The 25,740-nt window shown below is 42.9% G+C and overlaps 1 protein-coding gene across 2 annotated transcripts; it reads right to left on the reverse strand.

Moving 5' to 3' along the window:
- Window position 1: 1 nt before the first annotated feature.
- Window positions 2–24,528, reverse strand: LOC115142444 (phosphoinositide 3-kinase regulatory subunit 5-like). 2 transcript variants are annotated; one of them, XM_065001515.1, is made up of 19 exons: window positions 24,302–24,528; window positions 15,900–16,043; window positions 14,048–14,160; window positions 13,105–13,220; window positions 12,783–12,851; window positions 12,549–12,687; window positions 8,714–8,783; window positions 8,147–8,321; window positions 7,777–7,945; window positions 7,597–7,665; window positions 6,528–7,396; window positions 5,030–5,155; window positions 4,811–4,942; window positions 4,194–4,287; window positions 3,745–3,821; window positions 3,513–3,606; window positions 3,249–3,334; window positions 2,629–2,744; window positions 2–2,117 (listed from the first exon to the last, which is right to left on the reverse strand). In XM_065001515.1, exons 3-19 carry the CDS (start codon window positions 14,145–14,147, stop codon window positions 1,970–1,972), a joined length of 2,649 nt encoding a protein of 882 aa, XP_064857587.1. In that variant the 5' UTR covers window positions 14,148–14,160; window positions 15,900–16,043; window positions 24,302–24,528; the 3' UTR covers window positions 2–1,969. The 2 variants fall into 2 exon arrangements, with proteins under 2 accessions (XP_064857587.1, XP_029537778.2); XM_029681918.2 differs by lacking the exon at window positions 15,900–16,043.
- Between the last annotated feature and the right edge of the window lie 1,212 nt (window positions 24,529–25,740).

Consider the following 25,740-nt stretch of genomic DNA (forward strand, 5'->3'; position numbering starts at 1 on the left):
ATTTTATCTTATTTCATCATCATTATTTATTTCTTGTAGGATTTGTCATACTACACAAACAATTCATAGAACATTGATTCGACATTGATAAGACACATCATAAAGACTAACATCAAAATTGGTACCATATGGAGAGAACAGAAGTGCCAGACAACACCATTTTGTTTTATCTTGTTACATGTACAGTACCTTTCATTTCTGTTGATTTTGCATCTGTCTGTTGAAGTTAACCTTATAGCAATATACACTGAATGTACAAAACTTTAGGAATACCTGCTTTTCCATGACATACTGTAGAATGCACTGTTGGTTAAGGGCTTGTAAGTAAGCATTTCACAGTAAGGTCTACACTTGTTGTATTCGGCACATGTGACAAATAAAGTTTGACTTGATTTGAATCCAGGTGAAAGCCATGCTCACTTATTGATGTCACTTGTTAAATCCACTTCAAAATCAGTGTAGTTGAAGGGGAGACGACAGGTTAAAGGATTTTATTTGTTTGTGTGCCATTCAGGCGATGGGCAAGACAAAATATTTAAGTGCCTTTGAACAGGGTAGGATAGAAGGTGCCGGTTTGCATGTGTCAAGAACTGCAACGCTGATGGGTTTTTCACACTCAACAGTTTCCCGTGTGTATCAAGAATGGTCCACCACCCAAAGGACATCCAGCCAACTTGACAACTGTGGGAAGCATTGGAGTCAACATGGGCCAGCATCCCTTTGGAAGGGCTTTCGACACCTTGTAGAGTCCATGTCCTGACGGACTGAGGCTGTTGCGAGGGCAAAAGAGGGTGTAACTCAATATTAGGAATGTGTTCTTAATGTTTTGTGCACTCGGTGTGCATGTGTAATTACTAGTCTGCGGTGTTTTCCTGACATCATAGGGAAACTGGTTAGGTCACAGTCAGGATAAACCCAGAGTCCTACCCATTTAAACACAAAGATTTCTAACATACCAACCTCACCCTTTTTTAAAGGCATTTTTACTGTGCATTCTATTCTGCTGTATGATTGATTACTGTGACCGTATCCATTTTCGCCAGTGCAAAGCTGTAGACAGCAATAAATTAGACAACTGATTAACAAAAGGACTGGATGAGTATATTCTGTAGCACCATAGACTGGTCTATGACACCAGGTCAATCTATCCTGGAATATCTATGTCCTTTCCTGCAGTCATCGGTATCAGCTAAATAAACCAAATATATCTTATGTTTTGTCAAATACGGTGTCAAATAAACATTGTTTATTTGTGCTACTTAGTATGATACATCTTATATTATGTACAATGGAATGTCAAAAATGGGATTATTTAATATAATGTCAAATGTATACATTCAAATGTAAAAACAACATTGAACATAATTGCTTTTGGGTGAGTCTGTGGAGTCCTGAGAAAGGCTGCTTTTCCTACCTCATTATCCTGACATACGTTGCTCTCGTGTGGGAAAGTGAACACAATGGACTCCCCTGCTGGTCTAAAGAAGTCACTGTGATATTTCAGAAATGTCCCACTTCAGGAAACCGTTGCTCATTACAGTGCAGGAAGAGAGGACTTCAGTGCTTCCAAATACCTTGCACCAATACCAGCGTAGCTACAGTGTAATGTTGAAGTTAGAGGGAAGAAATATATAGTATACAAATGTACATCATTTACATAATCCATAGTGTCCATTTTAGCAACTGGGTATTGAACCCCGGTCTCCTGAATGTCACAAGACTGTGTTAGCCCAACGGAGGTCTGTAGGCCTCAGGCAATGTTAGTCATCACAGGAGGATGGTTCGCTGAACCATCCAGCAGCCATAATGTCCCTTGGCTTCAAAAAGAGTCACTTCCATTAATTTTAGTCTGGTCCACAGACTCAAGGCTTTTCATCTCCACTTACTCCCCCTCTGTTACCAGCTGTCTAAAAAAAGTGTCATAAATACATGAAAGTATATATATATGTTTAAGGCTAGTCTTCCCCTCTCAGGGCTGTGCCCCGCTGAAGGTGGCTATGGGCAGGCAGAGGAGTGAGCAGAAGGTGGGGTGGAGAGGCTGGATCTGGGCGGACAGACCCTGGTCTAACCTCCAGTCTGTAGAGCTGTCAGGCTTGTAGCATACAGACACCTCACACCTGGGAGAGAAGGAGGGAGGGAAAGAGACACTGTGGTCAGAGTGTGTGTGTATGTGTGTGTGTGTGTGTGTGTGTGTGTGTGTGTGTGTGTGTGTGTGTGTGTGTGTGTGTGTGTGTGTGTGTGTGTGTGTGTGTGTGTGTGTGTGTGTGTGTGTGTGTGTGTGTGTGTGTGTGTGTGTTTAACTTTACTTGTGGAGACTGTGTGGATGTGTTTAACTAAGAATAGTAAAACAAAAATGTGACCAACTGGGGACATTTTGTTGGTCCCCAAAAGGTCACATGCTATTTCTAGGGGGTTTAGGGTTAGGAGCTAACGTTAGTTTTAGGATTAGGAGCTAGGGTTAGGTTTAGGGGTTAGGGAAAATAGGATTTTGAATGGGACCACAAGGTTAGTTGTATAAGACTGTGACTGTGACTGTGCGCGTGTGTGTGTGTGTGTGTGTGTGTGTGTGTGTGTGTGTGTGTGTGTGTGTGTGTGTGTGTGTGTGTGTGTGTGTGTGTATTCCTGTACCTGGTGACACCCTGGAAGATCTTCTTCTCATCCTGGTCCAGACACACAGCGAAGGTGGTGTTACCAGTCCCACTGACCTGCACCTTGTCCACCTTCACCTCAGTAACACTCAGTTGCTGTCAAGTAGAAACTGGCCATTAGAAGCAATACAAGTATATTATGGGACTCCAAGACTAAGCACAGTCCTGGATCAAAAACACGATCAAAGGATAATCTCCAGTGAAAGCGTTCAGGACTAGGTTAATCTGTGTTTGTGAAACCAGCCCTAAGGACATATAGAAAAGCATTCATTAGTGGCATTAATGCTGTATTTGCCTGAGCTACAGGATGCAGTGTGTCTCATTAATGTAAGATCCAGTGAACAGGAAAAGGGTTGGACAATAACAACAACAAAAAGACCTCAAGTGAAAGTCGTGTTCTGTTAAAGTAGAAACTGCGACGTGTCTGTGAAAGTGTACATCGGGTCTCCTATCGGGTTGATCTAGAAAGAATCTCGTTCTCGGGGTACGAGAGATGTTGCTACAGACCTCTTTATGGCGTCCTTATAGAGCACGGCGGTTTATGTGAAGTTGTTGATGTGCGCAAGTCGCACCGACTCGATCTGACAACATCCTGCTCACCTGATTGTAGCCTTTCTTAGATTTGTTTGAGTTCTGCCTTTTCAGTACTTCTGTCATTGTCAATTGCAAGCACTCCATCTTTGAATCTGAAACCGTGGGGGAAGAAAGGGATCAAAACAGGATGTCTGCGTTGACGAAACAAACTTTCAAACCTAACTGATTTGGCTGCTTTCTAAAAAGCGTGAGCCCAAAAAATGTCCAATTCATGAATGAACCCAGAACTTTATATTACTGTAGTTTATTTTATTGCTGTCGTTATATCACCTAGTTCCTCTGGATTCTTGCAGGCTTTGGTCAGGTTGATGGAGGTGCACACTTTGTCTTTCTTCGTCCATTGACTTCTCCCACTGATGACCACCTGAGAGAGAAAAAGAAGGAGAGAGAGAGAGAAAACTACATCAGAGATGCATCAGGCAAAGATAATGATGATTCATTATGCAGTTGACACGGTCAGTATGTTTCTAGAAGGATGAAGAGCTGCTGAACACCATCTTACCCTGTTGTAAACCACCTCTAACATCAGAGGGACTGCCTCCCGGTCGCCATCGATCCCAAACCTCTTGCTCGCGGCACCTACAAAAAGGACAAACACAGAGCTTTCCTATTAGGATACAGCCATAGAGCTGAACATGATGCTGAAGATGAATAATCAATCATTGATGATGATGAATACGAAGAATGATGATTTATACATTTAGTATCACTTTGTTTTTTAAAAAGCAAAAATCGATGGAAGAGATTCAGTCATGTAGCATTGAAGAAACGACATGGGGGAACAAATGAGACAAATTGAGTCTGAATCATAGATTGAAACAGCAGATGTTCCCATAGCCATAATCCACCCAGACCTCGGACTCCCGGCTGCATATTTTCTAATTGGAAAATCTGAACTGCCTGTTGTTTATTATGGGCTGTTTGCTAGGATACTGAGGCAGATGTACGTACCCATAGCCTTGATGGCTCGTGTCCCTGCGGTGTGGCCCAGCTCTAGGGAGTGAAGGAAAACCTCTGTCCTCCTCTCGCCTCCAGCTAACGTCATCTACAACCCCAAGGACATCAAGCAGTCAACACACACATTTATAACATGGAAGGTTGAGTGCAGGAGATGTGTGTGTGTGTGTGTGTGTGTGTGTGTGTGTGTGTGTGTGTGTGTGTGTGTGTGTGTGTGTGTGTGTGTGTGTGTGTGAGAAAGAGAGAGAAAGAGAGAGAGAGAGAGAGAGAGAGAGAGAGAGAGAGAGAGACAGAGAGAGACAGAGAGAGAGAGAGAGAGAGAGACAGAGAGAGACAGAGAGAGAGAGAGAGAGAGAGAGAGACAGAGAGAGAGAAAGAGAGAGACAGAGAGAGAGAGACAGAGAGAGACAGAGAGAGACAGAGAGAGACAGAGAGAGAGAAAGAAAGAGAGAAAGAGAGAGACAGAGAGAGACAGAGAGACAGAGAGAGACAGAGAGAGACAGAGAGAGAGAAAGAAAGAGAGAAAGAGAGAGACAGAGAGAGACAGAGCGAGAAAGAGAGAGACAGAGAGAGAGAGAGAAAAAGAGACAGAAAGAGAATTCAGGCCTCACCTCAGCTTGGTAGAGCTGCATCAGTGCAGGCCTGGTGGCATGGCGACAGTAGTACAACACCAGGTCAGCCAGGATGGGCAGACGATCCTCATAGGAACTATCATACAACTCGGACTCCATCTTCGAGGTTTGCTGCAAGACACAGTGAACACCATTGACTGTGTGTGAGACAACACATTATTTTTTTCATCATATTTATCATTTGATATGTGGTCTTACCTGACACACCACGTTGGCCGGTAGACTGAGCAGGCTCAAGGTGTTGCGTTCGTACCAGGGGTCCAGCATACCAATGAAACGGGCTATGTCGTTAGTGCTGTCTTCTGTGCCAAGAATGTTGAGCTCCTAGAAGAACAATATGTCAGCCTAAACAGCTATCAACCCATTATCTAGAATTGAGGTTACGCTTTAGAGCTGATGTTTCTTATGGTGCACCAGAAACTAACATGGTTTGGGTCCATCTCATCAGGAAGTGAATTTAAGTTCAATTTATAAATTGAAAAAACTTAAATATTATAAATCAAATTTCAATTATCTCCCCAATTGACTTGAATTGAAATATAATTAACCCCAACCCTGATAGGGCCACTTAAAAAGAGCCACTATGCTATAAACCTGATAGGGACACTTAAAAAGAGCCACTATGCTATAAACCTGATAGGGCCACTTAAAAAGAGCCACTATACTATAAACCTGATAGGGCCACTTAAAAAGAGCCACTATACTATAAACCTGATAGGGCCACTTAAAAAGAGCCACTATGCTATAAACCTGATAGGGCCACTTAAAAAGAGCCGCTATGCTATAAACCTGATAGGGCCACTTAAAAAGAGCCACTATGCTATAAACCTGATAGGGCCACTTAAAAAGAGCCACTATGCTATAAACCTGATAGGGCCACTTAAAAAGAGCCACTATGCTATAAACCTGATAGGGCCACTTAAAAAGAGCCACTATACTATAAACCTGATAGGGCCACTTAAAAAGAGCCACTATGCTATAAACCTGATAGGGCCACTTAAAAAGAGCCACTATACTATAAACCTGATAGGGCCACTTAAAAAGAGCCACTATGCTATAAACCTGATAGGGCCACGTAAAAAGAGCCACTATACTATAAACCTGATAGGGCCACTTAAAAAGAGCCACTATGCTATAAGCCTGACAGGGCCACGTAAAAAGAGCCACTATACTATAAACCTGATAGGGCCACTTAAAAAGAGCCACTATGCTATAAACCTGATAGGGCCACTTAAAAAGAGCCACTATACTATAAACCTGATAGGGCCACTTAAAAGAGCCACTATGCTATAAACCTGATAGGGCCACTTAAAAAGAGCCACTATACTATAAACCTGATAGGGCCACTTAAAAAGAGCCACTATACTATAAGCCTGACAGGGCCACGTAAAAAGAGCCACTATACTATAAACCTGATAGGGCCACGTAAAAAGAGCCACTATGCTATAAACCTGATAGGGCCACTTAAAAAGAGCCACTATGCTATAAACCTGATAGGGCCACTTAAAAAGAGCCACTATACTATAAACCTGATAGGGCCACTTAAAAAGAGCCACTATACTATAAGCCTGACAGGGCCACGTAAAAAGAGCCACTATACTATAAACCTGATAGGGCCACTTAAAAAGAGCCGCTATGCTATAAACCTGATAGGGCCACTTAAAAAGAGCCACTATACTATAAGAGTTGTACTCACTGTACAGGATGTACTTCCTCTCCGTGGGCTAGCCGACTGGCCTCCGGGGCTAGGGCACCTGGGACTGGGGCACCTCACAACACCGTCCCTCTTCACAGGCACAAAGAAGAACTGCAGCCGGAAGGCTCTGCTGAGGCTCGGGCAAACGTTCTCTCTCTGGCGTAGGTTACTATAGGCCCTCGCCACCTTGCCCGCCACGTGGTCGGCCCCGAACACTACCACCCTCAGGGTGGTGGCATTACTGTTACCCTCCTCGTCACTGCTCAGGATGGGCCTCCGGCGGAAGCACACGTGCTTGAGGGCCTGGGGGGTACAGGGGGTCTGGAACAAGGAGTCTGGGCTGCGTAGGTGCACCTGCTGCGGGAGGGAGTTGGAGCGCTTTGAACGAACAGGGACAAAGTCCGTAGCATCTGGGCTGCCGAGGCTCTTGGCTCTGGTCAGGGACTGCGTCTTTGTCTTGAAGAAACGGGAGAAGTGCTGGCTCCGACGAGCCGAAGCTTTGGTTGACTTGCCGGATGATGGGCTCCGTTCCAAAGGTGAGGGGTCTTCCTCGGGGTCTTCGTAGAAGTCGCTGTCGATGCCGGAAGTGACTGAGAGAATGGAGGGGGTGTAGGATTCGGACAAGTTGGAGTACATGGAGTCTTTAGAGGCAGTGGAGAGGGAGGAGACGGTGGAGAAGGTGGAGGCTCGGTGGTCCACGCTCCACGCTCCTCCGACATGTCTACGTACAAACTCCTTCTCTCCCTCTTCCTTCTCTCCCTCTTCCTCCTCCAGGTCGAACTCTGCATCTTCCTCCCCATCACCCTGACCACTGGAGGTCTGGAAGCCGGTTAGGTCATGCTCGTTCTCCAGAATGGTGTTGAGGATGTCTGAAAATCACAAGGACACAGTCTATCAGTTGCATGTACTGTAAAGGACCGTCGACAAATGAATTTGTCACAATCCAAGTTGAAACCATCAAACAGAAAGGAAAGTCAACCTAGGTAGGAGAAACCTAGAGAGGAACCAGACACAAGGGGGATCCCATGACAAGCCATTTCATGAGAGACTGAAGACCAAAGTCCTTTACCAAAGTTGTCCTTGTCCCAGTGAAACATGTAGCACTTGGCTGTGGGCAGTGGTAGCGTTTGCAGCATTCCTAAAAACAGAGTAAATACAACGAAACAACATTTACACACATTGTATGGGCATTTTTCCCAGTAGCCTCATTATGACAAATCAATACACTGGTTAGGCTCCACCCTCTCACCCTCAGACTTCCTGACATCGGACGCTGGGACGCCCATCCTCTCCCTCAGCCCCTCCAGGCCCTGCGTCACATGATCACGGCCTTTCGCAGGGTCGTCCATGGCAGCGGCCATCTCCAGGACGTCGGTTACTATGGAGAAGATCTCCACCAGCACTTCTAGACTCTTGACCTGTGGCGAGAAAGTCACGTTGTGTTTCTGTACAGAAGATCGGTACTAACAAACTATCAAACTACTAACCGTTGATTTTGACCATGATGGGTAAAAACTAACTGATTACACATCCATCAAGACTAACAAAATCTTAGCTAAAATCACCATTTCTATCGGTATCTCTATAGCGCTCCAGTGGTATATTGTGTCGTCCAGTACCTGCAGGGCTTTGTGGATGCTGGCCAGGGGGTACTTGGTGCCCAGGGTAGCCTGGTAGGCATGTTTGATCAGGGTGATATACGTCTCTCTCTGGGACCGTTGGATACTACTCAGTTGGTCTGCTACAGACAGGAACTCAGGAGGCACCTCACTAGGGTTCATCAACAGAACCGTCCTATGGGGATGAGATGACATAGGGTTGACATGGTGGAAGACACAGGGGTGATAGAGGTCTGCGCTCTAAAAAAAAGTGATTCTTATTTTTCGTTGTTGCATGAATTCTAGAACAGGAAGATAGAAATGCCTTTGTCTCTCGGCACACATGCAAAGTCGTGTATATAAACACACACCCAGTTACAGGGAAACAGAACAAGGGGAACGCTAACAGAAGAAAAACCCACAGTGTGAAAAGGAAGTAGTGATATATTGGGCAGGGAAGGGGTGGGGAGAACGAATAACTGAAGTTAGAGTTCCAGACGTGTGGTTTTAACATGTGCATGACAAAAATGCACAGTCATTTAGAATCATCTGTCGTAAAACGTAGCAGTTAAACTGTTGACAACCTACATTGTTTTTGAGCGATGTTTTGAGGTGGCCAGGCCTTGCTCTTCTCTCACCAGTCTGTGATAGGATATGCCTGTGAAGTGAACACACGCTGAATAAGTTGATTTTTCTTTGCACACTAAAGTATTGTATTGCACACAATTACATCATCATTTGATCTCACAACATCACAAAATAGTGATGCCCATTCACACCACTGCAAGCTCATTCATTCATTCATTGGCCTGTACCTGACGTGACTTTCTCACATTTCAGTCTTATTTTTTATTCGATCTGTCATTATCCTCTTCCAGGTAGTTGACAGGATGTTATAGTTCTGCTTTTTTTCATTTTGTGAATTGAAGTATCACACATCCGCTTTCCAAGAACAGGCAGAACCGTCAAGCACTTCTCCATTATCAATGGCACATGTTTGAGCAGACACGTTTACCTAAACCTGACGATTCATTTACCTAACTTGATCAATTTGAGGTGATCAAGTCAATCCGATTATGTTATATCTACAGTGCCTTCACTTATTCCACATATAGTGGCGTTACAGCCGAATTCAAAATTGATTTGAATTGTAAAAAAGAAATCTTACCCATCAACACACAATACCTCATAATGATAAAGTTAAAAACAGATTATTTTTGCTAGCGTATTGAAATTAAAATACAGAAATATCTCATTTACATAAGTATTCACACCCCTGAGTCAATAGAAGCACCTTTGGCAGCAGTTACAGCTGTGAGTCTTTCTGGGTAAGTTTCTAAGAGCTTTCCACACCTGGATTGTGCAACATTTGCCCATTATTCTTCACAAAATTCTTCAAGCTCTATCAAATTGGTTGTTGATCATTGCTTGAAAACCATTTTCAGGTCTTGCCATATATTTTCAAGTAGATTTAAGTCATAACTGTAACTCGGCCACTCAGGAACATTCACTATCTTCTTGGTAAACAACTCCAGTGTACATTTGGCCTTGTGTTTTAGGTTATTGAAAGGTGAATTAATCTCCCAGTGACTGGTGGAAAGCAGACAACCAGGTTTTCCTCTAGGATTTTGCCTGTTCTTAGCTCCATTCCATTTCCTTTTTATCCTGAAAAACTCCCCAGTCCTTAACGATTACAAGCATACCCGTAACAAGACGCAGCCACCACTATGCTTGAAAATAATGGTGGTTTGTGTTTCGGAGGAAGGCATGGCTCTCGACCTTCGCCACTCCCGAGTCCGCACGGGAGTTGCAGCGATGAGACAAGACTGTAACTACCAATTGGATACCATGAAAAAGGGGGTAAAAATAAATAAAATAAAAAGTTTACATAGCTGGCAATATATGGATGTTAAATGTTACTTTATGGGTTGATTCTTCTTCTACCCCATCGCTTTCTACAACATATAATACGATTAAATTATATCTTTACATTAAAAACCAAAGCCTGTCAGAATTCCAGTCATTCCAATAAATGTTATACCCCTTGATCTTCAAGAATAGGACTTGGAAATATGGAAGAACAGATTAGCCAAATAGTTTTATGACCCCAAAACTAATGACTTATTAGCCAGCCCTACTCTGTTGTTTATGATTTTGTTGTCATGGAGGACTGATTGGGATCATTGATTCAAGTTGAAAAATAAATGCTGCGCTCATGGAATGTGTGTGCAAAGCTTTCATCAAGGCAAAGGGTGGCTACTTTGAAGAATCTAAAATATATTTTGATTGGTTTATCACTTTTTTGGTTAGTACATGATTCCTTGTGTGTTATTTCATAGTTTTGCTGTCTTCACTATTATTCTACAATGTAGAAAATAGTACAAATAAAGAAAAACCCTTGAATGAGTAGGTGTGTCCAAACGTTTATATTTAAGTCCAAAAATGGATGTAGCAACTACAGATTGCCCCTATGTCTATCAACATTTTACAAATTTGAGCATGTGTCCATTAGGCCTATGGAATTATTTTATCAGCATGAATTAGATTGAGCAATAAAATCCCCACTTTGATTCCACAGGCTGGGATCCGCACTATGCAGCTGTTGCGAGAGCACATTTTTCACTGGCTGTCCACTGGTTTCAAAAACTATGATTGATAGGAAGTTTAAACTTCTTGTATTCAACCATTATTGGGATCAAATACACATTTAGATGTGTGAACAGCCATCCACAACAGCCACAATCTGTATGACGCAAATAGCTAAATGAGAGAGCTGCAGCATGATTCACATCAATGCACTATGTAGATATCAATAATAAATTACATCCCGTTTCGCCGTAGACTCCACCACTGCTGGCATCCTGACCTCCAAGCGTTTATTCAAGTTGGATAATCTTTGGATGCCGACAGCAGTTTGGTTGGACTGTAGCCTACAAAAGCCTATTCCTGCTCTTTTCCTATGATCCATCAAACACATTTGGTGTGTCATCATAGTGTCTCTGACTTGTGGTCAGACTTTCTCAGGTTGAACAAACTTAAATTTGCTCCTTTTTTCAATGCTGATTTGAATGTCATTGAACAAACAAAGAAGTGTCAAATATTTTTTCCGCAAACATCCATTCTGATTTTAAAAGTAATCCTCGAAGTAACCATCTAGTTTTTTAAAAGTATCTGTAATCTGATTACAATATTTTTGCTAGTAACGTAACGGATTATAGTTACCGTTTTTTGTAATCCCTTACATGTAACAGATTACATGTTCCTACATATAATCCGTTACTCCCAACCCTGGTAATGTGTTGTATTGGATTTGCCCCAAACATAACACTTTGTATTCAGGTCAAAAAGTGAATTGCTTTGCCACATTTTTGCAGTATTACTTTAGTGCCTTGCTGGAAACAGGATGTATGATTTGGAATATTTATATTCTGTACAGGCTTCCTTTTTTCCACTCGGTCAATTCGGTGGAGTAACTACAATGCTGTTGATCCATCCTCAGTTTTCTCTTATCACAGCCATTAAACTCTCTAACTGTTTTAAAGTCACCAATGGCCTCGTGGTTAAATCCCTGAGCGGTTTTCTTGCTCTCTGGAAAGTGTGTTAGGAAGGATGCCTGTATCTTTGTAGTGACTGGCTGTATTGATGCACCATCCAAAGTGTAATTAATACAAAATACAAAAAATGTGGGACAACTCAAGGGGTGTGAATACTTTCTGATACTCACTGTATTTGTGCGTTTCATCTTACTGCATTATCTGTTTGAGTCACTAGGGGTCAGTCACTGATCATGGTTGACAGAGCCACAGTACATGACATGGGGTGTATTCATTATGGAAACTGTTTAACGTTTAAGAATCAAGTGGAATCAATCAGAGCAAACTAAATGAAACGGGGAGGGACCCATCTGAATTTGTCCAATAGAAACTCTTGTTTGCGTTTTCTGTGTTTGGAGTAAACAGTTTATTGCAAAATGTTTTGCAACAGAATCGGCGTAATGATTACAGCCCTCAGCAACTATGGCTGGAACCATTGGGAGAGAAGTCGACGTAGGCACTTGTTGCCTCACAGAAAAAGGAAGGCTGTCTTACACATATCAATTTTTGACCTCATATTAATTCACAGTCCACATCATGCTCATCAATTTATTTTACCTTTATTTAACTAGGCAAGTCAGTTAAGAACAAATCCTTATTTTCAATGACAGCCTAGGAACAGTGGGTTAACTGCCTGTTCAGGGGCAGAATGACAGATTTGTACCTTGTCAGCTCAGGGGTTTGAACTTGCAACCTTCCGGTTACTAGTCCAACACTCTAACCACTAGGCTACCCTGCCGCCCCAATGAAGCAAATTAATAGTTCAAAACCCCCATAGAAGCATGGGGTAGATATAAAACCTAGAGTAGCCCACGTCTTTCCATGTTTACCTGGGGCCTTGAGTTCCTGGTGTAAGGTGGAGAGCAGTCCTTTACACACGCTGCAGTAAGGCTCTGGCCAAGTCAGGAAACAGCCAAACACCTCACAGGCCTCCTCCAGCAGCTCCGTGGCAGGGGGACAGAAGGGGGTCTGCAACCAGAAAAACACATAGTTAGAGGTAACTAAGGTTGGGGTTTTCATGTTTGATTTATTAATTCATTGATTGATTGATTGATTACCGTTACCTGTAACAGAGTGGAGGAGAACATGATAGCGAGGGGAGCCACTAGCTCATACTGACACTGATCCTGGACCTGCAGACACATATCCAGAACCAAAAGTTAATTCACGTATCCACACTTTACAGTTTCAGTTCTCAATTCCCACCACAAGACGGCATACTGCTCCTAATCACATACTGTAGATCAGACTAAAATCCCACCTATATCCTGTAGAGGCTTGGGGTCATCATGACATGTGACCATAAGAATCTAGGTCATAGCAGCATCCTAAGTAGAGGAGTTATGATAGCCTCTGCCCTTTCAGTAATGACCTGTGACCCCTCACCTCTCGGGTCTTCCTGAGGATCTGCTGCAGGAGGATGAGGAAGTTCTCTGGGTCTCTCTTCACCAATTCCTCCAGACTCCAGCGGTTCAACGACTGGCCCGCCGAGCACATCAGGACTGAAACACACACACACACGTCACATCACATCAGAGGGAGCATGCCACATTGTGTAACATGTTTATGAAAGTAAAACATATAGCTTCCCTGAAGGGTACACAGTGTACTTCAAACAAAATAATAACATCATTTCATCACAGTATGTGGCAACAAGGTACCTCCTGAAAATGTGATATAGAAAACCACAGTGTGTAGGTGTATGATATCTGACTCAGTTGGTGCTGCTACGCTTTACTACACTAACCGATCCTACCCCCTCACACTACCTCATCATGCTTCCAGGCGCACTGCGGTCTATGCCACCACGTCTCTGTGTGTGTGTGTGTGTGTGCGCACAACTTCCTCCACAGCCATAGTGTCAACGTTGATACTTCCTCTAGCACGTAATAACACTTCTCTGACAGGTTTCAACAACAACAGACTCACTAGACCTACTGGGCTTCAGATATACCTGTCACAACGAACAGTTCTGGTGCTCAGAAGTTGAGAAAGAACAATCATTTACTGTCAGTGTGGTTTTAACATGTTGCTGGACACTTGAAACGTCTCATGCTATTTGATATCATGTCGACTTTCTGTAACACCACACTTAGAAAATGTTCCTGCAGTTTGGATCAATACTGTGACATGAGCTACATGCAACAGTGACAGGCCTGATATCCATTTCACGTGAACAACCATATTATGCCTTTCTTAAAGAAATAAAGGACTGTATGTCTCAAATGAAATACACTGGGAATCAAATTCCCTGAGAATGAAAGTCACCAACGAAGAGATGAAATACACCCGCCCATGTCCGACCCTGCTCAGCCCAGATGAGGCTTACCGTTCCAGGGTTGTGGTGCCGTGGGGCTGGGTCTGAGCCCATCCAGACATCGGTCCAGAGCATGCTGGATCCGGTCCTCAGTACACGACGTGTGTTGCATGTCTTCTCACGACCTGGAGTAGAAGAGAGGGATAAGAAGATAAACATCACACCTCTCTCCATTCATCCCTCTCTTTCCGTAAACGCATATTGGACTTATCGGATCAAGGAAGTAAACACAGGTCCAGTTTTGCATCTTGGTATACATCGCAGGGGACATTTGAAAATGCCCTCATGAGTTCCGTGGAAAAGCCACAAGACAGGAGGGGATTTCAGGGGGATGGAGAGATAAGAAAAACAAACTGTTATTCTCTCTTCCTTCCCTTCTTATAGTTTGTTATATTTCTATGGCCCTTCATAGGCATCGCCCTCATCTGTGTTACTGGGAATCATATAGAGACAATAGGATACTGATATTAGGACACACAACAGGGGCATGTTCAGTAGAAACCAAACGATTTGAACATGTTTTGAAACAGAGAACATGAACGGGTATATTATAAAATAACATCACATTTTTCGGCATCAAAATGTTTCTGTTTCACGCCTGTTTCGACCCAGGTGTTAGGCTCTATGGTTGGGCTTTGTTTCAGTCGTGTTATAATTGTGTTGTATCTCCTGTTATTCATGACAGGGTGAGGGTGTTGTTTTATAACAAGCAATTTCATTGCTTTCACTCTCAATCACAGGAGTTTCATGTTTCTGTAATCCAGTCTCTGCATCAACGTAATAAGGTCCAATAACAGTCACGTTAATAAATGTACATTATCTCTTCAAAACTACTGGAGGCTGATGAATTTGCTGTCTATTACAACAATAACTGGCAATAATTTGTTAATAATTGTGTAATTTGACTAAAATGTCTAATTGTTTTTCACAACAATCTTGACTGCAGATTGATGAACAGCCAGACGTTTTTTGGTCATGACTTAATGATACAACCTGCAGATGTCTCAAGAAAGGCCTGTAAAAACGACTGCCAAAGACATTGAAGTGTTGTTGACCAGCTACAGTAATGTAGGATACTGGACATTCACAATAGACGCAGCTATTGTATTAGCCCGCGTGCCAATCTATTAGCGCTATCCTGCCAACTTCGTATCACTCATTGCCATACCTTTGTCCTGACAATGAGAGCGGCAGGAGTTGGCAAGAGCACAAACAGATCTGGGACCAGGCTTCTAGTGTATGAATTGACTGTACACATTCTAAGATTCCAATATAGGGACATATCCAAAAGGTACTGAATTAGGCAGCAGCCGCACCACGTATTGTCCTGGCTTGTCCCACTGGGGAACTTCACCAAGGGTTAGAGCCCAGGGTTGGGGTTTCCGACGTGGACAGTGCAGCTTCCTTTGTTGAGTGGAAACAAACATTCTTCATAAGACAAGACATTTCAATCCCTCCCACCAACTGCAAGTGTTTGTATCCAATAACAGGCTCAAAAACTCCCCATCGAGACAGAGAAATCCCCTATAAATCCCACATGTGACTGATAATGTGTGCCAGATAGCACCGCGCTGCATATGAATCTGTGCCTATGAGTGGCTCACACAAATGCACAAAAGGTCAGAGGAGTGATCGCCATGGTGATTAGCGGTAATATCTCACCAACGTACGGTGAACGAAAAACCCACAATGATATAAATGATATAAATGCTCACAACGAGAAGCCTCCCTATTTTTAGGTCTTGTGGGGGACTTTTCACAGTATTGACCAAAGGACAGGAAACTGTCATTGTGTACAGATATGAGCCTGGGTGGCCACACATACACAAAGAAACAGACAAATACCACAGGAGGTTGGTGGCACCTTAGTTAGGGAGGACGGGCTCGTGGTAATGGCTGGAGCGGAATCAGTGGCACGGCATCAAATACACCAAACACATGGTTTCCATGTCATTCCATTCGCTCCATTCTGGCGATTAATGTGAGCTGTCCTTCCCTCAGCAGCCTCCTGTGACACACACAAACACAGCGGGGCCAGAGAGCAGAGAGTCAGACGGATGGGGAAATCTAGGGTTACCCCCGGCTCCAGAAGCTAACCGGCGGGGCGCCCCCGCCATTTAAGGCCCCTAAGGAACCACGAGAGGAAGAGCATGTGAACAAAGGCCAGGGGGGGTCAGAGTAATTCAACCATTATTTTCCAGCACCACTACTGTTAACAACAATATGGTGAACCCTGACAATAACAATAGAAGCCACATAAACGACACTCCCATACAGCCTTGTTTTCAGCCCCCCGTCGCCCACGCTAAAAGGTGTATTGTATCCCCAGAAGTGTTATAGCCTGGTCTGAGATCTGTTTGGTCTGTCTTGCCATTGTTTGGCTTGACAATGACCATAGGATTTGACAGGACAACACAAACAGGTCCTGAGATCAGGCAACATGTGTTGTGAGTGGCACGGTCAGTAGGTGTAGGAAAGTTACTGTTTGATACTAACCGGTAAATGACCCACCGGTCATTGTGGAACTATACTGTGTTGGACACCGGCCAGGTGGAATGGGAAGGAACTAATAAGTCATATAAGTTCTGATGGTTGTATCCAGTCTAGGGTCAGATGTTGACTCGGAGTATAATAAAGCAACTCTTATGATCTCATTTACAGTAGGACATTCAGAGAGAGTCATCCACTGCCATATAATGGCTGACTGTAGGTTATGAATTTATTTAAATGATTATGTAGTGGTATGAATGCATTAAGTATGGCTCATGAATGTGTAATTAAGTCAAACAAAGTAATACCAACATTTTCTAAACATCAGTGACTGTCAGTGACTGTCAATGTAACAATAGCATAGATTAACAGGCTGTTCTAGAAAAATTATATTCAGGTATTGAATCATTCTGTTTACATGGCAACTATTGACCATATATGAAACTGTGGGTTTTCATAAGAGGATGTATGAATGTCCTCAAACGTCAACAAGGTCACTTCCACATTTTCAGCTGTTGCAACAGAGGTTAACAGAGGTTAACAAGTCACATGTCTGTCTCTAGGTGCCATGTCCCCAGTCTCTCCTTTGTCCTTCACATCACATATCATTTTGGAGTACCCTACACTCTTAGAATAAAAGGTGCTATATAGAACCTACATTTTTTTCTTCGGCTGTCCCCATGGGAGAGCCCTTTGAAGAACCCTTTTTGGTTCCTGGTAGAATCCTTTTAGGTTCCATCTAGAGCCCTACATGGAACCAAAAAGGGTTCTACATGGTTCCAAAAAGGGTTCTCCTATGGGGACAGCCGGAGTAGCCTTTGGGAACCCTTTTTTTCCTAAGAGTGTAGCATCTGCAGGTTTTCCACTAATCCCTGATTTCAGCCCAAGGTGCTAGCATGACACATCCAATCTCATCCAATTAATCAATTAGGATCAGTTAGATCAACTGATCAATACAAACAACTGGCTCCCAGTTTAAACCAAAATACTTTGTGGATTGGAGTGCCACGATCAAGCCAACAACTGAGTCATACTGCGCCTGACCGAACATAACCTGACTATTTATTCTTATTGTCAGAGATGTATAGGTCAAGCCTGAATGGGACTCAATCCTGGTGGGGAACCCTTGCACACAGCTGCAGATGTGGCCTGACGAAGGCCCTCAAGTAATCTCAAGTCAACAGCAACAAGATCTTCAGCTTGCCGCTAGCCGGGTTGCCAGATCTGTGTATGCTTTAGCCAAGCAGATCTGGCAACCAGGGTAGCCTTCACTCTGCCTGTACCCTCCATAGAGATCTTATTAAATGACTATGTGTAATTCTATGGTACCCTACTTTCAAAAACAGTGTTATAGCCATGACAACGAGCAACAGATCTGCCAACCAGGTTAGCCCGCTTTCTTCTCTGCCTCTACAATGCTCTACCCTGAGACACAGTGTGAGACTCTTTCTTCTTCACGTCTTTCCGTTCCTCTTCCTTTTGCCCAGGCTGATCACATTTCCAACAGCTTCCAAACAGGAAAATAGCTCCCCAGCTCTGGAAGGGAAGCAGGTGCCTGTCCATTGTTGTGGTGTGATCAGCCTCTCAGATAGACTCCCACAGACAAGGTAGGAGGTGGTGGGTGGGGTGGGGGGGTCTCATTGTACTTTAATTGATAGTCCCATATCCCCATCCAATCTTCCTCTGTTGGGTTTAAAACACTGATGGCCCCCTCCTCTCCTCGTATCACCTTACCCTCCGTTGTTTCTCTCAACCGGACCACTGCATGAGCACCAGCCTCTAAAACAAAAGTTGAACAATAACACGATAATGCTCTGCTGTAAATTGCTTCCTCTTTTGTTCAATGCAACTACTGGCCAGCGGGTGTCTTTTGCACGTACAGGCCCAACCAGGTACAGTGGGATGCAGTGGCAGGGTATCGATGATGGTAAAGTTCATTAGGCTCTATGGTGGAAGTATAGAAGCGGCCACATCTGCAGTTACTGAACACTTACAGTTGAAGTCGGAAGTTTACAAACACAAAGGTTGGAGTCATTAAACTCGTTTTTCAACCACTCCACACATTTCTTGTTAACAAACTATAGTTTTGGCAAGTCAGTTAGGACATCTACTTTGTGCATGACACAAGTTGGTTAGGACATCTACTTTGTGCAGGACACAAGTCATTTTTCCAACAATTGTTTACAGCCAGATTATTTCACTGCATCACAATTCCAGTGACTCAGAAGTTTACATACACTAAGTTGACTGCCTTTAAACAGCTTGGAAAATTCCAGAAAATTATGTCATGGCTTTAGAAGCTTCTGATAGGCTAATTGACATAATTTGAGTCAATTGGAGGTGTACCTGTGGATGTATTTCAAGGCCAACCTTCAAACTCAGTGCCTCTTTGCTTGACATCATGGTAAAATCAAAAGAAATCAGCCAAGACCTCAGAATAATATGTGAAAAATAATTGTAGACCTCCACAAGTCTGGTTCATCCTTGGGAGCAATTTCCAAATGCCTGAAGGTACCATGTTCATCTGTGCAAACAATAGTACGCAAGTGTAAACACACGCAGCCATCCTACCGCTCAGGAAGGAGTCACGCTCTGTCTCCGGGAGATGAACGTCCTTTGGTGCGAAAAGTGCTAAACAATCTGAGAACAACAGCAAAGGACCTTGTGTAGATGCTGGAGGAAACAGGTAAAAAAGTATCTATATCCACAGTAAAACAAGTCCTATATCGACATAACCTGACGGGCCGCTCAGCAAGGAAGAAGCCACTGCTGCAGAACCGCCATAAAAAAGCCAGACTACGGTTTGCAACTGCACTTGGGGGCAAAGATCGTACTTTTTGGAGAAATGTCCTCTGGTCTGATGAAACAAAAATAGAACTGTTTGGCCATAATAACCATCGTTATGTTTGGAAGAAAAAGGGGGAAGCTTGCAAGCCGAAGAACACCATCCTAACCGTGAAGCACACCATCCTAACCGTGAAGCACGTGGGTGGCAGCATCATGTTGTGGGGGTGCTTTGCTGCAGGAGGGACTTGTGTATTTCACAAAATAGATGGCTTCATGAGGGAGGAAAATTATGTGGATATATTGAAGCAACATTAGTCAGGAAGTTAAAGCTTGATTGTAAATGGGTCTTTCAAATGGACAATGATCCCAAGCATATTTCCAAAGTTGTGGCAAAATGGCTTAAGGACAACAAAGTCAAGGTATTGAAGTGGTCATCACAATGTCCTGACCTCAATCCTAACAAAAATTTGTGGGCAGAACTGAAAAAGTGTATGCGAGCAAGGAGGCCTACAAACCTGACTGTTACACAGCTCTGTCAGGAGGAATGGGCCAAAATTCACCCAATTTATTGTGGGAAGCTTGTGAAAGGCTATCCGAAACGTTTGACTGAAGTTAAACCATTTTAAGGCAATGCTACCAAATACTAATTGAGTGTAGGTAAACTTCTGACCCACTGGGAATGTGATGAAAGAAATAAAAGCTGAAATAAATCATTCTCTCTACTATTATTCTGACATTTCACATTCTTAAAATAAAGTGGTGATTCTAACTGACCTAAGACAGGGAATTTTTACTGGGATTAAATGTCAGGAATTGTGGAAAAACTGAGTTTAAATGTATTTGGTTAAGGTGTATGTAAACTTCCGACTTCAACTGAATCTGACGAAAAATATTTTTTACGCATTACAGTCTGCTGTGAGGTCCTTAGTGTACACCCTACACATATTTTATGTTTCGATTCAGCACACATTTAGACAAGTGATAACAGATCCACAAGGTGAATGAGAGTTAGAACAACAGTGTCATTATACACAGACTTTGATCCTCACGTCCCCAGTTAAGATATTATATGAGGGAGTGGACAATTATGCAAATATGGTCTGAAATGCATTATGAACTACGAGCCAGGTTTGATATAAGACATGACTACCAAACCTCCACACTGTGTTGTATACTGTATATATATATTCACATGTATAACTAAACTGGCAGTTAAAATATCATGAGCACATGATATGTAAATAAGGAAAATCAGTCAGGTGTATAATATGTGACTGCTCTAATCCATGCTCTATAATGTGCAATGTAAATATAGTATATGCAATGTGGAAGACCTGGGGGCATGTTCAGGTGACATTCCGATAGAAATATGTTGAACAAAATATGTCAAACAAACACGCCTCTCTGACATATAGAATAAGGAATCATGTCAGCTCGATTCACTACCTTTCTATCTGCAACGTTCCACGTTTGCCTACTGAACGTACCCCTGGGTGAGTGAGGTGTACATCTTGTGGGAAAGTTGTGTGTAGAAAGTGTGTGTAGAAAAACATAGATTTTGGAGATAGATAAGACTGGTAAAGAGGTAAACAGGAAGAGAGGTTGTGCAGACCGTACTGCATGGCGTTTTGATGTGAGTGCTAACCAAACGATCTTGTCTGCTAAAAATGGGTGTTGCCACTTTCACTTGTGCTTGGAGATAGATATAGGGATGTAGGCGACTTCCAATCGCATACTGGAGAGCGCCAGGTAGCCTAGCGGTTAAGAGTGTTGAGGCAGTAACCGAAAGGTTTCTGGTTCAAATCCCCGAACTGACTAGGTGGGGGAAAAAAATTGGTTGATGTGCCCTTGAGCATGGCACTTAACCATAATTGCTCCTGTAGGTTACTCTGAGTAATAGCGTCTGCTAAATGACTTTGGTTAACAGTTTGCTAGTGTTAGAAATATCCTCAGTGCTCACAATAAGACTGAAACCTAAACCGGAAACACACTCGCACATCAGGAGCAGATTATTAGAAAGTGCATTTGGAGATATGAAATAAATTATTCTGTTTCATTCTGCCTTTGCCAAAAAAACTGTGAATCCACGCTGATGATTGGGATATGGATTAAATAGTTCCTTGTGTGATATTACAATAATTCTTTGAAAAACTGCAACACCCAGCTGCAGAGGCCATTTCTCAAAATTTTACTCATCTTTGAAGAAAACACTGAGTAGAAATATGCATGACTGTGACAGTATTCCACTTACCCATTCAGTGCACTCGGAAAGTATTCAGACCGTTACATTACAGCCTTAATCTAAAATGGATTAAATGCATATTTTTCTCAACAATCTACACACAAAAAACCCATATTGACAAAGCGAAAATTGTTTTTCTGACATTTTTGCAAATGTATTAAAAATAAAAAACAGAATGCATTGAAGGTCCCCAAGAACATGGTGGCCTCCATCATTCTTAAATGGAAGAAGTTTGGAACCACCAGGACTCTTCCTAGAGCTGGCCTCCCGGCCAAACTCAGCAATTGGTCAGAGAGGTCACCAAGACCCCGACGGTCACTCAGAGTTCCTCTGTGGAGACGGGAGAACTTTCTAAAAGGACAACCATCTCTGCAACCCTCCACCAATCAGGCTGTTATTGTAGAGTGACCAGATAGAAGCCACTCCTCAGTAAAAGGCACATTACAGCCCGCTTGAAGTTTGCCAAAAGGCACCTAAAGGACTCTCAGACCTTGAGAAACAAGATTCTCTGGTCTGACGAAACCAGGATTGAACTCTTTGGCCTGAATGCCAAGCTTCACGTCTGGAGGAAACCTGGCACCATCCATACAGTGAAGCATGGTGGTGGCAGCATCATGCTGTGGGGATGTTTTTCAGCTGCAGGGACTGGGAGACTAGTCAGGATTGAGGAAAGAATTAACGAAGCAAAGTACAGAGATCCTTTATGAAAACCTCCAGAGCGCTCGAGACATCACACTGGGGCGAAGTTTCACCTTCCAACAGGACAACGACCCTAAGCACACAGCCAAGACAACGCAGGAGTAGCTTCGGGACAAGTCTCAATGTCGTTGAGTGGCCCAGCCAGAGCCTAGACTTGAATCTGATCGAACATCTCTGGAGAGACCTGAAAATGACTGTGCAGCAACTCTCCCCATCCAACCCGACAGAGCTTGAGAGGATCTGCAGAGAAGACTGTGAGAAACTCCAAAAATACAGGTGTGCCAAGCTTGCAGCGTCATACCCAAGAATACTCAAAGCTGTAATCGCTGCCAAAGGTGCTTCAACAAAGTACTGAGTAAAAGGTCTGAATACTTATATAAATGTAATATCAATTTTTTATTTTTCATAAATTTGCACAAAAATATATAAACCTGTTTTTGCTTTGTCATTATGGGGTATTGGTGTGGAGATTGATGAGGGGAAAAAACAACAACTTTAGAATAAGCCTGTAACGTAACAAAATATGGAAAAAGTCAAGGGGTCTGAATACTTTGCGAATGCACTCTATACATCCAGATTACTGTAAGTGGTGCATCAATCAACACACAGTTCTACTGTAAGTGACAGGTGGGGTATTAGAGTATTATAACTGTGGTCCTCTGTGGCTTGGTTGGTAGATCACGGCGTTTGCAATGCCAGGATTGAAGGTTCGATTACCGGAAAAATGTGCATGAAGAATGTATGCGTGCTCGACTAAGTCGATTTGGATAAAAGCATCTGCTAAATGGTGTATATACAATAACTGTTTGCATGCATACTGTATCCATGCAACCAACACATACTACCTATTGTGTATTAGAAGTGACAGTACAATCACAGGGTGTCTAAAAATAAGTTCCCAAAATGCTGCTTGGTGGGGGTCTGCAAGTTACCTTCCTTGTGTGTCAGTGACATCATTTTGACAGCCTTTCCCATCCGTGTAACAGCATCTACCACAAACTCATAAACAGTTTAATAAGCCCAGTTGGGTTTGCAGGTGTTGTTTCTGATAGTCACCACATTTTAATTGATCCATTTGTGGAATTTGTAAGGAAAATCACTATCAGTTTAATGGATAACTACCTCAACTAACCAGAATACCCCATCACCAGAACTTTATTAACTATCCTTATTTCGATTTATTTAATTGGGCAAGTCAGTTAAGAACAAATTCTTATTTACAATGACGGCCTACCACGGCCAAACTCTAACCCGGACGACACGGGGCCAATTGTGCGCCGCCTTATAGGACTCCCAATCATGACCAGTTGTGATACAGCCTGGAATCAAACCAGGGTCTGTAGTGATGCCTCTAGCACTGAGATGCAGTGCCTTCGACCGCTGCGCCACTCGGGAGCCCTATAATATTGCCTCAATACCCTTTTCTTACACCCCTGGACCAACCCGCCAGGCACAAACTCAGAAACACAAGCATTGAAGCAATGATATGACACTTGGGCATTGATTATCTTTATTCGATTGGCTAGTCTAGTCCCAGGATTAGTGCACAAATGTTCCCTTCTCAGATGTATGGAACCAGTATTTTCTCAGTTTGCAGTTGTGGGCACAATGGCAACTAGAGATTTTCAACAATAAGGCATCATCCACAGATGAAGACAACTGACAATACTAACTCATATCCAAGGTCAAATGTCTTCATTTGAATATAATATCATTTTAAATGTCTGGAGTCATAGACACTTGATGAGTACTTCACAAATTGTCCAGATGTTATATTTCTGAAACGACTCTATTGTCTATTATACTAGATTTAGGCTCCAGTAATTTAGCGTGGGTGAGTTTGGACCTCTTGGCAGTTGCTCGACCCGGGTTTAAGTCCAAGTCGGGGCTATCCCCTCTACCAAATTTCCCCTTAACCCTCAACCTTCTGGCCCGAAGCCCAGTGCACCATCGACTGTGCCACAAAAGCATGCTCATCCATTGTGAAAAGACAATAGCCTGGTAGGCTTACAACCACAGATAGCCCACTAGTCCTCCACACGGCTTACCTGCTGTTATCGTTCAGTAACATCCATAGCCTTTTGGCGTTAGTTTGTGTGAAAGCCCCTCAGGTCCAATGACTCCAATCCCACTGCTATTCATTCACAAGAGAGAGGAGGGGGAACACAGATGAGCCACATCCTTCACTAGTGCTGTGTATGGCTCCAGAGGAACAACAGCTGTAGACTACCACCAGTCACAGTAGCCGCAGTAGTAGTAGTGGAGATATAGACCCTGCACACGCAGAGGGTATGTGTCAAACAGGAAGTGAATGAGAGAGGTGCATGTAAGCACAATGAGGAAGGCAGAGTGTGGGTGTCTGTTGGCCTCCATAAAGGAAGTCATTTGTATCATTTGTTTGTTTCCCTGCTATTTTCATGAATAAAGACGTGTTTCATTGTTTTGAATGTTGGGCTTTGATCTTTCAATCTTTAGTTTTGACTGGCTGGGTCATTGATTTTTGTAGGATTGACCATTATTTATTACTAATCCCAATAGTATTTTGCCCCGTCTTTGCAAAGGTAGTTTTCACATATCTGATACACTTGAGAGTTTGTCCAAGTTCAAGTTAATTCACATGACAACTGAACTCTGAATTGTGTGATGAATAATAAAAGGATACTAATCTAAAAAAACAAGTACTTGTAGTTTTACACTGACTTCCTAAAGGTTCATATCTAAATAGCAACAGGCCGATATTGAAATTCAAAATGGATCTGGGCTCATTGGGACAGCCACTGTTCCAGTTAAAATTCAGCAGTTCTGTCATTTTCTCTGCCCACTGTTTTCTTCTCGCTCAGGGCAGCACTATTAGTCTCCCTACTTCCCCTGAAGCCACTTTGACTGTGATTTGCATTACATGTGTTACGGTAAATCCCCCCTCTCTCTCCCCCTCTCTCTGAGAGGGAACAGGACCCAAAGCATTAGCTAAAAACAATGGCAGTAAATTAACAGTCAATTCATGAGGTTCACAATGAATGGGAACGTGAGTGTTTCCTGTATTGCTCTGGGCTTGCGATGGATTACTTTATTCCTATCATTTTTTAAATATTGACCCTACTCTGGAAATCTGAAGTCTATGATTACTATAATAGCTCTAGAAAGGTCAAAGGTGAAAATTAGATCATTTAAACTGACGTTAAATGTTCATTTGAGTTATTGGGAGAAGAGGCTCAGTCTAATAATGAAGATGGTTCTTCTATTTGCGGTTCAACCAGTGAAGGTCACTATTGCACAGATGCCATCATGTCAATGAGATTGACTAGATCCCACAAAGTACAGTAGCCAGGCCAGTCAGCCAACCTTCAACAAGAGTGGTGAAACACTGCCACCTCCTGTTATGAAGTCATTAGACTACAGCAGTGGTGAGGACATAGATGTGGGTTATCACGAAACTTCCTTAGTTCTTTGACTACCGCACAGAACATCAAAAGGTGCCAGGTTAATA

Source organism: Oncorhynchus nerka, linkage group LG15 (assembly GCF_034236695.1).
Source record: "Oncorhynchus nerka isolate Pitt River linkage group LG15, Oner_Uvic_2.0, whole genome shotgun sequence".
NCBI classification, from domain to species: Eukaryota; Metazoa; Chordata; class Actinopteri; order Salmoniformes; family Salmonidae; genus Oncorhynchus; species Oncorhynchus nerka.

Excerpts from the sequence above, each read along its gene's own strand:
- LOC115142444 (XM_029681918.2), bottom strand. The coding sequence starts at position 14,147 with ATGCAACACACGTCGTGTACTGAGGACCGGATCCAGCATGCTCTGGAC. Across the intron at positions 5,156-6,527 it reads GAGGAAGTACATCCTGTACA|GAGCTCAACATTCTTGGCAC; the intron begins GTGAGTACAACT and ends TTGTTCTTCTAG. Across the intron at positions 3,822-4,193 it reads ACGAGCCATCAAGGCTATGG|GTGCCGCGAGCAAGAGGTTT; the intron begins GTACGTACATCT and ends TCCTTTTTGTAG.